Here is a 19995-nt window from a genome sequence, read left to right as displayed (position 1 = left end):
TCATTCATACACACGTTCACATTCAGCAGCACACAGCTGCCTGCACGTCACGACGACTCACAGTTTCATCTTTATACAGTGGAGACAAGGAAAAAAAAAATATTATATGGTGCACAGCAGGACTGAAATGTGTATCACAAATATACTCACTTCCTCTGATCTCTTGTTGCCATCTCAATTCATCAGTTTAATTGAATTAAAAGATTCTTTGAAAATGTTGTTACATCTTCGTGACTGTCATATTTTAGCTTATTTAGATTTTATGTTTGAATGTTAAATTCATGAAACAACACTCCTAATGTATCTTAAAAGTAGACTGATTCTATTCATAATGTGACAAAAAACAACATTAAAGAAAAAAAATATGTAAAAACAGATAAGAAAATGTAATATAGGGTAACATTCATGAGAATAATGCTATGTCTTTTTTATCATACGATTACAAATAAGAAACACATGCTGGAAACTTCAAAAATTAAAGCAAACGAAAATTGGTAATACATACAGGAAACGATTATTTTTTTATGTTGAACATCTTTTCAGCATTTATTTAAATATTTCAACACATTCAGATGTTGACAGATTCTGTGAAAGAATCAAATCTGCAAGATATAAATATAATATTTCATATTTTATCCAATAACGCTGATCAATACGTGCACATTTTCATTTTTCCAGGATTTTCTGCGGGACAGTTTTATTCATTCCATTGTATCTTAACTGCTTTCTTTCCTTTGAATATATGCAATGTACTTGAATTGAGAACTTTACATCTTTTGTGGTCTTGTTCAGGAAGATTATTTTTCACTTTTTAGGCTTTGATGACATTTATGGAGAAAGTTTGACTGTTGTGCAAAAATGAGTCAGTCTGATGTACTCGCTGCAGGTCCCTTGAAACTGAATCTGAAAACATTAGACACGGACAGGACTCCACACCCCCAACACACACACACACACACACACACACACACACAGTCACGCACACTTTTTTGGGTGTCCTCCAATGCCAGATCGTTTCGAGCTGACAGGTGACAGAATAATCCACATCAACATAGGTCTCTTTCACTGCGGGCGCGCGCGCGCACACACACACACACACACACACACACACACACACACACACACACACACACACACACACACACACACACGCTGCAGCAGCAGACAGATCCAGACACGCCGGGCCTGGACATGCCCAAAAGGCAGAGCCTGTTTCCTGTCACCTATCAGCTGGTGGCAGACAGCAGGACATAAGCGTGTGTGTACATTTACATGAACGTCTATCTCTGTGAGGACAGAGAGGAGCTTTAAAGCTACGGTGAGAAAACATTTCAGACGGTGTTTTGCAGAGATGTAGCAATGGTTGTGAGGATAAAGACCAAAGTGTGCTACCTCAACACGCGACCCTTCACCTTTTGTCCGATCACCCTCACATCTTCATATCAAAGCCATCATGTTGTCTGCAACTTACCAACATCATAGTTCCACTTGTGAGGAATGCAATAAAAGCTAACATTAAGCATTACAACTTTCTTCATTGCTTGTCACGTGGTTAAGGGAAACATATTAAACATAAGTAGATGCCATATATATCACTTTTCAGCCGCATGCAGTGGTACTTGAAATATTACTAATAATACAATTCTCTTGACAGCACCTTCAGAGTTCCTTTCAAAACGTGCTCCTGGTCATGTTGCTCCTTGGTTCTGTGAGGCTTGCTGAATCAGTAACTTATCTTGGGTCACTTCTTAAAACTCACTTTTATCTGAAATTTACTTTTGGCTTGAATTTTGTTCACGTTTTCACTAATTTAGGTCTTTATTATTATTCAATATTAAATCCCGTTTATATTAAATTTATATGTTCTCTCTTTCTAGCTGCTCAGGCCGTTGGTGTGTCGTCATCTCCAATTAGTTTTAGTCTTTAATTTTATTGACTGGTTGTCTCCTCATGTCTTGCCTGACATTTTTTTGTTTGTGTGTTTTGATTGTCACTTTGTGAACACTGTTTTAAAAGGTGCTATATAAATAAAGATATTATTATTCATTTTTATTTTCTGGTAGAAGGAGATGATCTTTTCTTACAGATGGTAACATAGACAACCACACTATTCTTAGTTTCAAGAAAACAGTGCTCATACTCACTCAGAAAGGATGACACCTCTTTACACTTGTTTGTAATGCTGCCACACATCACTGGTGTAACAGCCGGTAAGCTCATGGATCTTGCGATGGGGTACTAACATGTCACAGGACATATGAATAAAGAAGAAGGGAGATAAGAGAAGGCAGCTGACTACCCAGGACTGCTGGCACTGCAGCCAGGGGCGGGGCCGAGACAGCATGGCACACGTCGTCCTCAGACACCCCTTCTCCTCACTCTCTCCCCACAGGGCCTGACAGGCGGCACGAGAGCCCCTTGGCCCGGCGAGGGGTGGACAGCCATCTGACAACTCCCCACCTGCATGACCTTTACCATGCTTGACCCCCTGCAGGAGACAATCACCTCATTGCAAACAGCCCTACGGGAGATGTAGACGCACAGCGCAGTCAGGATCTCCTTCAACACACAGAAGTGTACAACACAGAGCAGAAAGTTAGATGCAGAGACTGTTATCTCAACCATGACGTGAATAAATGTTTGTTATTAAGTCTGACAACAAAGAAAGTCACAAATTAAAAAAAATGCTTATTTTAATCACTGCTTAAAGACAATTAAAAAAAAAAATCTTATGAATTTGAAGAAATTAGTAAAGAAAAAAATGCAAATAAATGATTATAGTATTAATACTGTAATTTTATTGTTATTGTTGTTATTACTACCAATAGCAGTTGTAGAAGTAAAGTAAATTTATAAGTAGTAGGAGGTGGTAATGGTAGTAGGAGTCTTATTAATAATCTTAATGTGAGTTTTTAGCCGATAGCATATCATTCAGTATTTTTTATTATCTTTTTGTTTTTTATTAACAACAGAATAATATCCGAACATTAAACAGCATCAACAAACAAATTTATTATTATATTCATGATTAGTGGACGCACGTCGTGATGACGTCATTACGTCATCAAAAACATGGCGGCCTCCTAGTCACAACAAACGTAACGCGTTCGTCGGTGCACATGTTGTAAAGTAAGTCAAATCGCTCCGTCATTTTCAGTTTTTCAAAGAAATGTGTTTGCGGATGTGGGTTCACGTTTAAAAGCAAAGTCCTTTTGGCGACTGAAAGGGTTTGAAGTGCTTCCGGAATGCGGCGCTGAGCAGTACCTTGTCCGTGTGTAGCGAGATGCTAAGTCCTCGTTATTACAGACATTTCTTGACACGTTTGTGTTCTTTTTTCAGTCGACCTTGTCTCGGATCGCCCGTCATCCCTGCCGCACTACACCCTCCTGCTCTGATGAATCCCGTACTGAGACGGAGACTTCCTCCGTCCGTGAGGAGCCTCCTGACAGACATTGGCCCGAAACAGGAGTGGACTGAGCCTGAGGACGAACCTGCGGCCAGAGACGGGATCCTGCTTCCCTCCAGAGGAGCTGCACAGGAGGAGTCTATTACTCCAGCGAAGACCAAAGAGCAGGAGGAAGGCGGTGGCAGCGCCACCAAGAAGAGCTCAGTCTGCATGCTGTGTCAACGCAAACCCTCCTGTTACACCTGCCCGCGGTGTAACGTCCAGTATTGTAGTTTGGCTTGTTACCAAAGCCCGGATCACACTGTGTGTTCTGAGGAGTTTTATAAGGAGTCCGTCCTGCAGGAGCTGAAGGAAATGGGGAAAACAGAAGCTGAGGGCAAAAAGAAAATGCAAGAGATTCTTGTGGGCCTCAAACAAAAGGCAGAAGAGACGCACGGCGGGATGGAAAGTTTGCTAAAACAAGCAGGTGTTGTACAAGATGATGAAGAAGACAGAGACGTGACAAAGAAAGTGCAGGCCATGGAGCTCCTGTCCAGATTAGCAGAGCATCAAGAGTCTGGAGAAGAGAGGGAAACAGAAATTGATGCTATTTTGGAACAGCTTGAAGAGATTGGAGGAGGGGAGCTGCTGTCCGGAGACCCTGAAGAGGATGAAGGGGAGCAGGACTTGGCTGATCGGCTCTCGGGACTCGATATCGACAAGCTCTCAGAAGAAGAGCTTTGGGCACTTCTCAGCACTAAAGAGAGGGAGACATTTACTGGTCTCGTGAAGGACGGGGCTCTTGGTGGGCTCATTCCACTCTGGAAGCCTTGGTGGGAGGAGCATGAGGAGGGAGAGCGGCTGGTTGAAGAACTGAGTGAACTGGAGAAAGAGAAATCAGCAGTTACAGATCTGCAGGACAGCAACGATGATGTTCAGCCATTAGATAAAGTGATTCAGGAACAAGACAAATCTGTGACAAACGTGAAAGAAGTTAAAACAGGGAGCAGAAAGGAAAAGACCAAATTAAATGTCCCGAAAATTTCGGCAAAGATTCCCAAACTTACTTCCTTATGTGCAAGTCCGTCTCCTCTTGTTTGTTATGGTGTAATTAATGCACTGTTTGGTTATGCGTTTACCCTGTCTCTGTTTAATGGTGACACTGATTCACTGATGTTTGAATTCTGTGACATGGTTCTCGCTCTGTCTGAGTCTCTGAGCTCAAACAGGGTGTTCAGCTCCATCCAGGAAGCATTAGACTGCGGAGAGGCTCGCATTTTAGGTGGAAGTTACCTCGACAAGGAGGATCCTTTGGCGCCAGCCCGGACAGTGGAAGCTGTGGCTCACATCATGACCGGCAGAGACAGAAAGGACGTTTCAGGATACTGCCTGGCAGCCCTGAGTCAGCTGAGATCTGTGCTCTCAAAGGCCAGGACTGCCCTGTCCAAAGAGGGAGAGGAAGGTGCAAAGAGACAGAAGTTTTATCTGGCAAGCAAAAAGTGTGAATTCTTTCAAGCTTGGGTACTCGACAATGGACATGAGTTTCATAGACTGGCTGTGGAGTTGTGGAGTGAGCACAGCAGAAGAGAAGCTGTCAAGAAGAACATGGAGAAGGAGAAAACTCTACTGGAGCAAAACCTAAAGAAGCAGAGAAAGAAAGGGAAGTTGATTGAAGAAGTGAGCTGATTCAAAATGTATTGAATGTGTTGTTTGTACAAGTTTTTAATTCTAATAAAAACATGGCATCAAAATCATGGCTCATGCTGAACCATCATTCTGCTGGAGCAACAGTTACAGTGATGACTTTAGAGTTCTTTTTTATTTCATGTCTTATTGCATGCATCCATCCATCCATCCTCTGTAAGCTTTATCCAAAATAGGATTATAATAGACTGTGGCCAATTTCAACTGACTGATCATAGCCAGGGTGAATACTGAACAGGTTGCCAGTTCATCTCAAGGGCAAATCCTATAAATAAACTGGGCATACTCACACTGAGTAGATTGGTTCTCTCTATATTACTGTATGCTACTCTTTTTGTACTGTTTTTGAATTACACGAATGGGGACAAATTAAAAAAAAGACCTTTTTCAGAGAGTAATTTCTGTCAGCATTCATATTGAAATTTTGGCTTCAATCTTAAACCACTGCACCATCCACATGCAATCAAAGTACAAAGAAGTGCACGAGTCAACATAAGATGGAAGCGTGAAATAAAATCTCATTTGAATTTTTTATTTTGTTTATTTTACTTTGTAATCAGTTTGTGTGTTAATTGTTTTGTTGATTAGCAGATGTGTAATCCCGGGACATCTTTCCCCTCCTCATATGTCCTCTGTCCTCTGCACGGGCAGAAAATCCCGTGTCGGTGTTCTCGCGAGATTTCCCTAGGTCACGTGGTGCGGATGTAGCTCTCCCTCCATGCTGCGACACCAAACATGGCTGCGCTCTTGAGATCAGCCCGGTTACTCAAGTTTTCACCTTCGGGTGTGCTCCAGATCACCGGGACCAAGCGGACCGGGCCCCCGCTGTGCCGGCTGTTCAGCGGGCCAGCGGCCGGCCGGAGGAGCGGAGTCTACGCCCGGCAGATCGGCCCCGTGTGGGACAAGGCGTCCAGGTGAGGGGGCTGGCCGCCGGATCCACGCGTGAAGCAGCCGGGGTGTCATTGACGGTCAATGACAGCCAAAGACACACGTGTGTTCTCAATAATCTAACATTTCTGTGAGGTCTGGGGTGCTCTTGCATGCAGCATTGTGCTGGAATTCACGTATCTGCTGAAATCTGCCGGTAAACAAGGCCCCGGCTTTATGCAACATGATGTGGAGGTTGTGTAACCACGTTTCTGATTACATTCAGTCACATTAAATTCATCTCCTTGAATATATAAAACCCTGCAACGGTTTGCAGCCTGTGTTATTGGAAAAAAAGCGTGTTATCACACATTAGCGTTCAGTCTAAGGCCTATAATTGAAATGCATTCTGTTTAACCAACTCTCAGCCTCTTTAATGTAAAGAAATCAGCAAAACTAATGAGCTTCTAGAGAGAAACTGGTGTTAAATGATGCTACAGGGATGATAAACAGAAATGTGTCTCTATGGTGGGATTCCGCTCTCAAGGTCACTGCACATTACAAAACATCCTCATGTAATAAATGCATACATAGTGCTGTTCACGACTGAACAGTCATTAGGTTTTCACATATTCAGCCTTTGTGATAAAAAAAAAAACCCTTGAGTGAATTAAACCACATTTTTGAACATCCATTCCTAGTCATGCACATCCAATGGAGGTGTGTGTAGGTGATTGTCTACCCCTCTCTCTGTTTTTTGTGCCATTAGCAGGGATGTTGGATCATTCAGGAGAAAGCAAAAGTTCAAAAAACCTTGAAGTAACCAAATATCTAGCAAATAAATCTCTGAAATGTGCAGGGCCAGGGTCTGTGATGTTTTCATGCAGTGTTTGTCGTGTCATTCAGAGCAGTACATTCTGATGACAGTCTGACCCATATAGTTAGTAATAATCCACTTTCGTGCCCAGTAAATGTAGCTCTGTCAGTAAAATGGATGATACAGTTTATGGGCGAGCATTTTGATTTTTTGACCTCCTGACAGTGACGCTGTCGTACAGAGGCTTCATGTTTTCAGGTTGCCCTTTTTCCATTTTCCCAGGAACCTGACTTTTTCTTTTCCCATGCAGACTGGCAGTTTCTTTAGATTTTGCACATAGAGGAAGTTATACTCAGGAATGATGTGATACAGCTGAAGAGATGAAGGTCACCGTGACCTTCTCTTATATAAAATCATTGAGAATTTAACTTTGCAGAAATATAATGGAGGCTTTAGTGGCAAAAGGTCAACATCCCTCAGATGTCTCTCGTCTTCATTGTTATTTTATTACATGTGTGACATAAATCTGGACTCACATTAATCTCAATGCAGGTTTTCTTCAAGGTGGAATCTTCTGCTGTGTCTCTGTTTAGATTTGAGTTGAGTTTTGTTGGTCAGGTCTGCTGTAACCCCCAGAGCTCCTCTCATGTCGTGATCCTCCCACAGTTGCGTGTGGCCGCGCGCCGCCGGGTGTGTGCGCCGCTATGCCGTGGCCACGGAGCAGAAGGACGAGGTCGGCGTCGGGCTGCGGTCCAAGCAGGCGCAGCAGTTCGACTGGGCCCTGACCAAACTGGACAGCTCGGTGAGGAGGACCGGCCGCATCACCAAGACGCTGCTGCTGCGCATCTTCCACGACATCTGCAGGAAAGGTGAGGAGACGTGCTTTATCTTTTCAGACACGGATGATAGGATAAAGAGATGAGAAATGGTGTAAAGCGTCCCGTCCCCGTCTCTCCTCAGGTTACCCCAGTGGGAACCAGGCCCTGCTGCTGCTGCGGAGCTGCGGCTCCCTGCTGCCGGAGGTCGGTCTGGAAGAGCGCACCGAGCTGGCTCACCATGTGTGGGAGAAGCTGCGGGAGCTAGGTGAGCGGGCGCGGCGGCGGCAAAAACCATCTGATGCAATGTGTTCTAGAACCGCAAGCAGCTTCGCTGATCATTTCAGATATTGTGTCCACATGTGGGACAGCTGTGGTGACTCTTTTCTCCTCCTCAGGTGCGCAGTATGATGTTAGTCACTACAACGCTTTGCTGAAAGTTTACCTGCAAAATGAGTTCAAGTTCTCCCCCACGGACTTCCTGGCCAAGATGGAAGCAGCTAACGTCCTGCCCAACAGAGTGAGTATGGCGTTCAGGAGACTCTCAGCTCCACTGTGACGTTCATTCATATTCTGTCTGAATCTCCAACTTCACTCTGATTTTTGTTCTTTTAGACGTCTCGGGTTGTTAAATGTTGTGTTGTTGCTGTGCACAGGTGACCTACCAGAGACTCATCGCCGCCTACTGCCAGAGCGGAGACATCGAGGGAGCCAGGTGAGGACGAGTGAACACACAACGTCTGTCCATGTGGTTCTCACTATTAGTTCAGCTTCAGTTTGAGAGATTTATCAAGTATGCTTTTAATGAAAGCGATAAAACTTTTTTGTTTGGGAAACACACACATTCACACCAGTCATCAATTTACCTCCAAGTGTTTGTGATTTGTGAGAGACGAAGGTTGCTCATGGAGAACATGCACACTCACACAGGAATGCTTCTCCTCTGCTCAGTCAGAGAGCCAAAACAGCGCAGTACCTTAAAATGTATTATTATGTATTAAGATCAGGTGCTTTCTTGTATTTTGAAATCACTCTTTGTTTAAATTTAATGAGTAATGAGACAACAATTACAATCTCAGGTGCACTTTTAATGTATTATTTTACTGTTTATTGTGGATTTATTGGTGTATTTTTACTTTATGCCATACATTTAAAGGATAATTTTGGATAGGGGTGTCCTCAAATATTCGACGATTCGATGATTCGTTCAAAGGGGCCTGATTCAAAGCATCGGAAAAAATGTCTTTATTAAACGAGGACCATTCCATTACAGCTGTATGGGGGTGCTGAATGACTGATTTTACATAGAATTGCTTGTTTTTTTTCCAAATAAACATGATATAAATCCTATTTGATATACATGTTAGCCTATCAAATACACCGTGGATAAATGTACTTGTACATTTATTCAATATTCTATCTATTTAGTGTTTGTGAATGAACCACCATGGTGAGTGGCACAATCCGATTTTGCGCAGAGCTCCGTCACAGAGCAGCATCTCAGTGGTGATTTGGCTTAACTTTAAAAGGCTCAAAATGTCGGAGAAAAAAAACAGAACATCAGACCATGTCAAAGATGATCCAAAAAAAGTCAAATGCAAGTTGTGTCCTTTCATATCACTTCACAACAACATGGCTTTCCACCTTAAACGGGTAAGCAGCCAGATAATTGGGCTAATAAAAGACGGTTCTGTTACTCAATTCTCATTTTTAATGCTGACTTTTATTTCGTTTAATTGTAATATTTTAGGTTATTATTATATTGTTTTTATTTATCTAAAAAGCTAATTCTATTTAATTTAGTGTTTGTTTTTGCATGGATGTTGTGCTGCGAAACGGACCCGACACAGCGCAATGAAGCCTATTTCATTTAATTTGAGCAGATAATGTGAGAAATTGTTAAGCCAAAAAATTTGAGCTTATCTGCAGAGATTATAGATATAAATAAATTGCATGCTTGAGCCCGTTTGTTAGAAGTGGGTGCTTCAGTGTGTAGGAAAAAAATAAGTGTTGTTTTACCTGCCTGCACTGTTTGTTTATATATATATATATATATGTTGGTGCAATCAGGGCCGGCTGTAGGCATATGCGCCCGACGCTCCGTGTGCCGTGTGAGCACCGCTCTGCGCTGCGCTGCGCTGCTCCGACGCATAGATTCGACTATCAGTCGACTGTTGGCAGGATCGGACGAATCAGATTCGACTATGGAAATTCTTAGTCGGGGACACCTCTAATTTTATATTTCATGACCGGTTTTTGTCTCTTTTCTTAGCACCATACTGGGATTCATGAAGAGTAAAGACTTGCCCATCACGGAGGCGGTGTTCAGCTCGCTGGTCACCGGTCACGCTCGTGCAGGGTGAGCGCTCTTCTGCTGGATTCTCAGTCGACTCTGTGTTCCGGCACGTAGTAATTGTTTTCTGTTTGCTTCGCAGTGACCTTGAAAGTGCGAAGAACATCCTGCCCATCATGAAGAGAGCGGGAATCGAACCGGGCCCCGAGACGTTTTTGGCCTTGCTCAATGTGTATGCGGAGAAGGGAGACCTGGAGGGCATGAAAGAGGTTCGTGTCGTCCAGAAGATGGTTATGTGTGCGATTTTTCTGGAGTCTCTGCTCATGTCTTTGTTCCTGACCAGACTCTGGAGGCGGCGGAGAGCGCGGACTACGGGCTGATGGACAGGGACATCATGCAGGTCATCCTGACCCTCACGAGGTCCGGACACAAGCAGCTCATCCCTGAGATGTGCGAACGTTTGAGGCACGAGCGAGGTTACGTCCCAGGTCTGTTAAAGTTACGTTTGTGGCGTTTGTGCCGTTAAAATTGGGATCTCTTTCCCCCACAGCTTGATCACAGATTTTTTGATTAGTTTCAAAGTGGATAAAAAAAAATGGTGTCATAGCTTTATTTAGAAACTTTGTTTGTTTCTCTGTAGATGCGATGAACTTGTGTCTGAACCTCATCACCTTGGGACACGACGACACGGCGTTTCATCTGCTGAAGACGTTTCCGTCGCTGCAGTCAGAAAACGGCGGCGACTCGTCCAACGTGGGGAACTTCTTCCTGAGACACTGCGTCACCGTGGGCACGGTACTGGGACCGCGGCGTCTGAAGACACCTGCATTCGCTCGACGCTCAGTATCCTGTTCATCGCTGTCTTGATGTGTATCTTATATTTCCCGTTTGCCCTCCTCAGCCCGTGGAGAAGATCGCCAGCTACTGCAAAGAGCTCCAGGAGTCCGACTTTCACAGTGCGCCGCTCAGCTTCAGTCTGTCCTGCGCCCTGGAGGCCAAGGATATCGGTAATGCTGATAGTTTAATACCTTGTGCAGAAGAATTGCTGCGATTCGCTCTTATGCCTGTTAGTTTTGCACAGTGCTGTACTGAATGTCGTGTAGTCTGAAGTTGTTGTTGAAACTAAAGGTTTTTTTTTATTTGTTTCTGTTTCAGGTCTATCAATACAGCTGATGAAGTTATTCAAGGAGCAAAACTTACCCATAAGGCCTCACTACTTCTGGCCCCTGCTCACTCAGCAACTGAAAGACAAGAATACTGATGGTACAAACACACACACACACGGTGTATTATACTCCCCTGTCATTTTTAAATGTTTTTTCAGTGTTAATTCATTTGAATTTTGATTTCGATTCATTTGCTTGAGGTCGATCGGCCTCATCCGTTGCTCAGCGGTTTGGTATTCATGAGCTTATTTATGAGAACAAAGCCGGGGTGTCCGCCGCGCTGGTGTCGGCTCTCCGTCATAACATCCCTCGCCCAGCTCCCGGCTGCTGTAATACACGACGGCTGAATAATACATTGCACCGGCGCAGCGCCGCCGCTGTATCAGCACCACCTCACAGGCGCAAGGGTCAAATCAAAACCTTTCATATTCACATCATTTTTTAATTTAATCAGCTCTGATGTAAGATGTTCATCCTATCTGTGTTTTTTTTTTTTTTTTACACGCCATGCTTATTCTGGAAGGTAGCAGCGTGAGACAGAGCCAGTGCATCTGGAAATGCAGCAGTTCTCGGAGCTGCACACTGTGGCCAGTGGGAGTGTGAACCCTGTGTGTGTTTTGGAGCTGAGAGGAGGAAACATGCTGACCAGCTGTTTGCTCCCCCAGTCTGAAACAAAGCAGGGTTTTGATATTAGCAGCTTTTTTCGTTTTCTTGTGTGTGTGTGTGTGTGTGTGTGGTGCAGAGGGGATTATGATTTCCTCTGCACCAGAAAGGGCTTTTAAAGGAGGGTTTTACTCAAATATTAATGACCCACAGAGTGGTCCAACTGGGACAGATTTCACTGGGCCGGGCCAGTCCAGGGCAGCGAGGTCTGATCCACACACAAACACACACACATACACACACACACACACACACACGTCTCTCTGGAGAACCTCCAAAAAAAAAAAAAAAAAAAACATCACAGAATTTTGAAGACGTCCTAACTTCTCTCCTTGACTTTGGTGAAGTGCACTCACACATGAATGTCGTGAGTTTTATTTTAGTTTTTTTTCCTCTGTGCTCATGGCTTGCAGTGATATTTGAAGATTATAAATGGTTTGTTATTTTTTGCGATGCCGGCCAAAGAGAACATTCCAGCTGCTCGCGGAGCTCCACCTGCACAGATGGATCGGCCGCATCGGCTGTGCAGAAAGCAGCAATTAGAGCACCGTCTGTATGGATGGCTGATCCGGTGACCTTTGCCCCCCGTGACGGAGGCTCCTAACCTTCCTTGTTAGGGACACTCAGTAGCTCAGTGGCCTGAAGCGTTGCCCCCGCACATTCATACCCACATACATGGCTGCACACGCAGGCCCGAGGCTGGAGGGGTCAGAGGTCATTTTGCTCCAGTGGCTGTCTCCATATCTTTTGATCTTGTTTTTCAGTCTTTTCGTGTGTCGCTCGCTCCAGTTCACCTTTTTTTTTTTTTTTTATTTCCTTTTCTTTTTAACAAAAGGCTGTGTTCAGTGCAAGATGTCCTTGTCCTGCTAACGAGGCAGGAGTGTGTGATATCTCGGAGTGCGTGTTGTCGACATGCTTTTGTGCTTTTCTGATGCAAAAGAGGTGCAGTTTGCAAGTTTGATTTCACCGAAACGGAATCGTTTTAACAATTTAACAACTTTGCATGCAAAGTGTTACACAGACATGTTTTATAAGTGTTTTGTTTTTGTCTGTGGCACTTTTTAATCATGGTCAGTTTGGCAAACGACGACTATATAGGGCATAAATCTGAACACAACTTGAACTGTGCTGAACAAAGCGACTCAAATGTAAAATGTGATTAAATCTGCACACTTTTGTGGTAACTTTTGTGTATACCAAAGTTATAATCAAGTCAAATACACATTTTATTTACTCATGAGTTCAGAACAGGTACATGGAGTTTTTATGCATTACGTTTATGTTTAGTTTTTCAAGTAAAAATGTGCCAAAATATCTAAAAGTACAAACAAAATTCTTAATTTCATTCATTCTGCAAATGCAAGAATTGTGATTGCACAGATACCAAACGGAGAAGTGAAAATTGCTCGTGGACTGGGTTTGTCGGCAGGTGCCTGAATAACTTCCTGTCAGAAGAGTTTTGACGAATTATATAAAGTTTTTCAAATCATGTTGCAGCTCTCGACAGGCAGAATTTCCCGGCCGTATCATCCGTCACTGACACAACATGACGCAGCGTTTCAGGGCGAGGGTCTCTGCTTTCACTGGACGCTTTTCCTGACACCTGCGCTGATATTTTGAGCTTTTTCTTCTCCGTTTCCCTCTTAAGACAGTCTAATGGCTCAGCAGACGCAGTTTATTGTAAGATTTCTGTCTGCAGATCCCATCTCTGGTGAAGGAAGCAGTTATTTCCTCCTACTTTGTGCTTGCCGGCGTGTGCGCTGTAGGAAATAGTGTCGGTGACAGATAGCCAGCTTTCGGAGACTTGTCAGGATTCACAACTCGTTAGAGAAGGCGCCCTGTCAGACGTGCGCGGCGGCGGCGGCGGCAGCTTGGTTTTTAAGTGCTTTATTTATGCTGAGCTGTGCCTCTCTCTCTTTGGGGTTTTTTAGAGCGATTAATAAATGATGTATTTTCCTCCTGTCAGCCAATTGACAGCATTTGAGCTGGCAGCCAGCAGAGGCTGGTTAGACCGGCGCGTCCGCCGCTCCCTCCCCCCCGAACGCTGAGACGTCTCCAGTCCGGCCCGGCAGGGCGAAGGAGGCGGCCAGACATGGCTTTAAACACACACACACACACACATACACATACACAGAGTCTAAAAGCCAAACAAACACATCAGATATTATCCATTTAGATATCCAAAGAAGGAAAGTGGAGAAACTTCTCTCCCGCTCACACACACTTGCTTGTTTGGGATGGTGTTAGCCTTAACCCTCATGAATCATGCAGCCTTCTTTCTCTCTCTCTCTCTCACATTTGTTGGCTGTAGGAGGGGTGTGTGTGTGTGTGTGTGTGTGTGTAGACGTTTATATGTGTGTGCAGGGGGCTTTCGGGGGGCAGTGCAGGTGATGTGACTGATGCAGAGTGACTTGATTTCATGTAAATGCAAGCGCTCTGAGGGAATTCACTTTGGATTACGCGCCCCACTGTGCACGGCCCATGAAATATTAAGCGCCGTGTCACTTTTTGTCCACAGGTGTCACTAGCGGGCAAAGGGGGCCGGAGCCGCGGAATTGGGAGGGGGTGGCGGTGGGGGGTGGGAGGGAGAGAAACCCCCTCACATTCTGATGAGGTGTGGATTTGCTGGGTTTAGTGGGAGCATATGCTCGGCCGTGCTCGCCACCTGCCGCCAGCGAGCCGACGCTTGTCAGTCCCGGGCGACGCCACGCTCCCTGATCGCTCCTGACACGGCGGAGCGTGAAAACCCGGGCGGGGAACCTGCCGAGGAAGGGAGAGTTTTTTTTTTCGTTGTTTTTTTTTTTTTTGGAGAGGCTGTAAAGGTTCCCATGTCTGGTCCGCTCTGCTCTCAGGTCGCCCCCCTCCCCCTCCCCCTCCATACCTGCCCTCACCTCCACGCCGTTTCATCGCCGATAATCACTTTCATCAAAGGAGGAGCAAGTGTGGATGAAAATGCTTTTTCCTGCTTTCAAAGTCCACCTTCAGACGCGTGGAGCTGGCGAGACGGCCGGCGTTGGAGGAGGAAGGGAAGGGGAAGTGACAGGTACTCATGTCCAAGCACAGAGAGAGATGACAGCGACCGGTTCGCTCCACTCCTCTTTTCCTCCCTTTCCTCCGTCCCCGCTCCTCGTCTGTGACAGTTAACCTGCAGACATGAGTCTGACGGTGATATCTTGTGACCACTGCCATGCTTAACTCACTACTTTGATACTTCCTGCCTGGATGGGATGTCAGGCTTTACGCTGAGCGACCTGGAGAGGTCTCCACTCTTCTCAGGACTCCGCTCTGCCCCGTCTGTTTTTAAATGCTTCAGACAGGAGACAAAGCAGAAAGACTTCCTCACATGTGGGATTATGGGATGTGGAGAGAGGAGGAGAGCCGTCATAATATCATTATTCTCCGTTGTGTCTTTCGTTTCCTTCTAGTTTAATGTCAGCTCTTTGGTCCTGTTCTGCCTCTTTTAGGTTAGAAGGAGTATCGGGTGCCGCAGGTTGACAGTGTCCAACAAGTTCCTGTTGTTATCATCATGCAGATGTTGTGCCGCCTGGATGCCGGTGTCGGATGTATTTACATGACTTTTTACGGTGAAGCTTCAGACGGTTTCGACCAGAGCTGTCAAACACATTTTAGTTCAAAGGCTGGAAAACGGCTGGTTTTCATCTTCACCGGACCGGACTGGTAAAATCGCCTTTTAATTTTAAACTTGAAATTTTCTTCCTCTAAGTTTGGAACAAGTCTCTTTTTTCCCAAAATGTCTCACAATTAGAAGCAAAAAGACCAGAAATATTCACACCTCAGGACATTTAGTTACTGATTGACCTTGAATGTGTGTTTTTATACCATGGTAAAAAAAAAAAAAAAAAACAGACAGAACATGCAAACTCAGCACGGAAAGGCCTCAAGCCAATTCACTTCAGTAATGACCACAATTTTCATTCAGATCTCTTTACTTTATTCACAGTCTCGTTTGTATTTTCATTTAACAGCAACCAAAGCGTACCACTGTTATGTTATCTGTATTATTCATTACTAAGTAAAGCGATACGTTGCATTTTCTTGGTGAACTCAGCTGGAAAGCAGATAGATTCTACTCAAAATGAGCTGTAATGCTGCCACCTGGACTTAAAAATGTAGTATACCTATAAGTTTTGTTATAAATAAACCTTTTCACTTGTTTATAATGAAGGATTACAGCATGATAGATGTATTTCTCTCCACAAATCTATATAGTTTAAGTGCAGATGGTAATTAAAATATTAAATCTGTGCATGTTGATGGAAATTATTTTGGAGTTATGATGTTTGTGATAAATTGGAAGTATGGAGGTATTTCAGGCTGTCTTTGGCCTCAGAGTCGTGACATGGGCCTTCCTCACGAAACAGAAGAGTTCAAACCACCAGGAATCGCCACGATTACTCGACTCTTGAGTTTTCACGGCTCACAGATCCGCAGTCAAACCTCCGTTTTATCGGAGCGCCGCGAACCTCGTCCCCATGAAACCTTTTCAAATCCCACTTCGTCTTGGCGTTTCACTTATTGCAGTTTAATCGAGGTATACTTATTTTTCCTGAAGCTTGTGAATAAAAACAGTCAAAGGGGTTAAAAAGCTTTTCGGTCTCGGACTTGACGAGCAGAACAGAAACAAGAGAGGAAAAACATACCGGTGTCTTTACTGAAAAGTGCTGATGATCATGAAAGGCGGAAAAGCACGTGAGAAAAAGCCTGCTGGTGCATTTTTTTTTACATCCGGCTCTCCATTCACTTGTTTTGCGTTTGTCTGGCTCACCGTGAAATTGATGATGGATTATTCAGGAGCGGAGCCGGTGCTCCCTCTCTCCTTTCATAAAAACAGGTCGGATGAAAGCGATTAGGGCGGCAAGAATGGAGGAGAGGACGGATCCTCCATTGAGAAGAAAGAGGACGATCGCCTGTTTACTTTTTCTTGAAAGCGGGGCGGATGGATAGCGAGAGGGGCGGATGAATGAGCGATCTGGATGGATGGGTGGATGGATGGATGGATGGGGGGGTGGAGGGGGGGCTCAGGTAGCTCTACCTGGGATGATGCAGCTCCGCCGCGGGTTTTAATGGCGTATAAAAGCCTGGCGCTCATGCTTTATTCAGCCGACGGGAGAGACCTCCAGGTGGACGCGCGCGTCCCAGGAGGACGGACGAACGCGGACGTATCAACCTGAGTGGTGTTTCCACACACACGCGCACACCGCGTGTCGAGGTGTGCCGACTCAGCCAGGCACTCTACTGCAGCGTCGGTTCATTTATAGCAAGTACCGCAGATGCATTGATATTTCTGTAGCAGCACACACGTGTGTGTGTTCAGGTCCCCGTCCTCTGCGGACACGCTCCCAGATATATGCAAAGTGCGGCGGCGCTGCTCCCTCATGTGCACGCCGCGCTGTTCCATATGCATGCGGCTGTTTCCAGCGCTCTCGCCCCGGGGCAGGACCTCGGGGTTCTGCTGGAGAACAGGGTGATGGCCGAAGTGTCCCGGCCCAGCACGCTCCTGTGCATGCACATCGACCAGCTGGAGGTGGAGAGCAGGGCTGCTAATAGAATTGTGTGTGTGTGTGTGTGTGTGTGTTTAGTGCAATGGTGCTTATGCAGCTCCAGGCTTCTACATTCTTTTTTTTTTTTTGAGGGGGGGGTCTCATCAGGCACCACACAAACACTGTCTGCATTTTTCAGAACATTGTAAAAAGATGAAATCAGGCATCATTTGTGTGATTTTGCGTCTGAGAGGAAACCAGGGAGAACATGCAAACACCACTAAGAAAGCCCCACGTTTCGCAACAACATCCTTGAATTTCTCTGACGATGTTCTTGAGAGGAAAAAGTTATGCTTTTGTGTAAAAATGCATGAAAGGAGGGACGCTCCCTGCAGACACGGGCCCTGGGTGAGTGTTTTCCCTGCTCTGTGTCTTGCAGGCGTGCTGGAGGTGATGAAGGGCATGCAGGAGCTCGGCGTTTCCCCCGACACCGAGACGTTATCCCGATACATCCTGCCCGTCTTCCCCAACGCGGCGGCCGCTCAACAAGCCGTGAAGGTAACGCGCACGTGTGTGTGTGTCTGTGTGTGTGTGTGTGTGTGTGAGAGAGAGATCACTTTTTCAACTTTCCTGCCGACCGAAATGACTTGTTCCCGTCCAGGATGCGGGCCTCTCCATGGGCTCGGAGCAGTTCCTGTCCTCACAGGTCCGCTCCATGGCTGCCAGCGACCTGGCCGAGCTCTACAAGCTGTGTAAGCACACACACACACACACACACACACACACACACGCAGACACACACAGATTCCAAACGGCTCGGCGCTGTCTTCAGCACCCATCATAAAAACCGCTGCTCTGCCTGCGGGCTAATTGGCTCAGCATTAACACACACACACACACACACACACACACACACACACACTGCCTGGTACATTTGCCCACTCACTCCTCGGTGCTCATCAGGCCTTTTAAGAGATTAGTGTGTGTGAATATGTAAAAGGCAGAACGGAGCGGCGCCTCCGCCGGCGCAGGGACGGACAGAGGCGGCTGCTCAATAATGGATGACTCCTCCTGTTTTCCGTCTTTCGTCTCCTTTTCGTGTGTCTCTCAGTTTCCTCTTTATGTAGCTCAGTTTCCCCACTGATGTTTGTCTTTCTTCTTTTTTTTAAGTCACGTAAAGAAACTTTTCAACATTGTGCCGCATATACAAACACATGGAACTTCCTTGTGCGCTATAGCTAAAAATAAAGTTTATTCACTTAAATGAAGAAATAAAACATGGATTAAAGGCAAGAAAAGAGTGTCTTTTTTTTTGTATTTTGTGTTGTTTTTCTTTTCCCTCTCTTCTCTCCTTGTAATCACTTCTGTCCCTCCTCTGTCTCCTCAGTGTCCGATCCCTCCGTCTCGTCGCTGGACATCGGCGTCTTCCGCAGCAACCTCATCTCGGGCTTCAGGAAGTGAGTTGGCCCTCCGTCCTCCGTCTCCTCCCTCCGCGGCGCGGCGGCGAGGCCCGTGGCTCTGCCGAGGTCACTGTGGCATACGCTATGAATATGACATGTGCAGCCTATCACACCATCCGCGGCGCCCGCGCATGTGGGCAGCTGCAGGGAAAAACACACACACACACACACACACACACACACACACACATGCATGGATGTCTCATGCATATGGAGGCAGTCGTCCCTCAGCTCTCACCCCAAAGCACCGTGGGAGATATGTAAATAAGCAGATGCCCAGCACTGAGCCCCCCCCCCGAACTGGTTTCACTCTTTCTCACACTCTCAGACACACACCGACGGCCAGTTGGCCTCGGGACCGCGCTCTGACCCACGGGCTTCCGTTGAAGGGATGTTTATGAATATTTACAGTTTAGCACCAGAGAAGCGCGGCGGCCCCGGAGCCCGGCTGGAGGCCAGTCAAAGAGAAAAGTGCTGACCTGTCTGCAGGGACCAAAGTTCTCTTTTTCTTTTTTCTTTTTTTTTTTTTCCTGCAGAGGTAAAATGCAGTGGAGCTCAACTTTGAGCTTTCAGTTCAGCCGGGAGAGTTTTGTTGCAGCTCGTGCATAAGTCGAGTGTTTGGATCTTGAAGTTAATAAAAGAAACACACGTTTTCATATTGTTTCTTTGAAAAGTGGCATGCGCTGTTAAATTGTGCTGCTGATTTTTGTTGGAGCGATTTTGCAGTTCTTAAAAGGACGAATGAAAATAATAAAAACTGAAAAAATATTTTTTTAATTCAGCTTAGTATCAACTTATTGTTTGTCTTTTTTTTTTTTTTAATTTCTCCTCCTTTGGCTTTGCTCTCAACACACGCACGCACGCACGCACGCACGCACGCACGCACGCACGCACGCACGCACGCACGCACGCACGCATGCACGCTTCCCGAATGACAAGCCCAATTATGACCCTGTCAGGGAACCTAAGCATCAGAGGAGTGTGTAGGTGTGTGTGTGCGCGCGTGTGTGTGTGTGCTGCAGTGTGGGATCTGCCCCTGTCAAAGACAAGGTCAGGGGATAATTTAATCATTAAAGACCTCTCCTATGCTCTCATCCACCCGGCTCGCCGCCTCCCCACCGACTCGCTGACAACGCCAGAAATGTCGCACATTGTCATCATTTAGCCCGTGTGTGTGTGTGTGTGTGTATGTGTGTGTTTTGTGGTTTCCCAGGCTTTTGTGCTTCCATCTCTCCTCTCTCTTCCTGTGAGGTTGAGAGTGTCACACAGGGAAATCTGTGGTCGTGTTGTACTACACCGTCACTTTGGTCGCTATGGCAACACG

The 19995-nt window shown here is 45.7% G+C and overlaps 2 protein-coding genes across 2 annotated transcripts in view; both read left to right on the top strand.

Moving 5' to 3' along the window:
- Positions 1-3066: 3066 nt before the first annotated feature.
- znhit2 (zinc finger, HIT-type containing 2) lies at positions 3067-5130 on the top strand. The gene is made up of 2 exons (XM_030107425.1): positions 3067-3129; positions 3340-5130. The coding sequence occupies exon 2, from the start codon at positions 3395-3397 to the stop codon at positions 5069-5071; it is 1677 nt and encodes a 558-aa protein (XP_029963285.1). The 5' UTR covers positions 3067-3129; positions 3340-3394; the 3' UTR covers positions 5072-5130.
- A 668-nt stretch (positions 5131-5798) lies between these two features.
- Positions 5799-19995, top strand: part of lrpprc (leucine-rich pentatricopeptide repeat containing) — a 49267-nt gene continuing 35070 nt past the window's right edge. Inside the window, exons 1-14 of the mRNA XM_030106382.1 lie at positions 5799-6003; positions 7440-7642; positions 7734-7856; positions 7987-8108; positions 8245-8303; positions 9861-9947; positions 10024-10150; positions 10225-10369; positions 10522-10676; positions 10783-10888; positions 11037-11144; positions 17651-17769; positions 17873-17963; positions 18599-18668. Of these exons, the coding sequence (XP_029962242.1) occupies positions 5825-6003; positions 7440-7642; positions 7734-7856; positions 7987-8108; positions 8245-8303; positions 9861-9947; positions 10024-10150; positions 10225-10369; positions 10522-10676; positions 10783-10888; positions 11037-11144; positions 17651-17769; positions 17873-17963; positions 18599-18668 (1694 nt within the window). The 5' untranslated portion in view covers positions 5799-5824. The remainder of the gene's footprint in view (positions 6004-7439; positions 7643-7733; positions 7857-7986; positions 8109-8244; positions 8304-9860; positions 9948-10023; positions 10151-10224; positions 10370-10521; positions 10677-10782; positions 10889-11036; positions 11145-17650; positions 17770-17872; positions 17964-18598; positions 18669-19995) is intronic.

This window comes from Salarias fasciatus, chromosome 13 (genome assembly GCF_902148845.1).
Source record: "Salarias fasciatus chromosome 13, fSalaFa1.1, whole genome shotgun sequence".
Classification (NCBI taxonomy): Eukaryota; Metazoa; Chordata; class Actinopteri; order Blenniiformes; family Blenniidae; genus Salarias; species Salarias fasciatus.
Note: the sequence above shows the minus strand (reverse complement) of the source record. Positions and strands in the feature narration are given on the sequence as shown.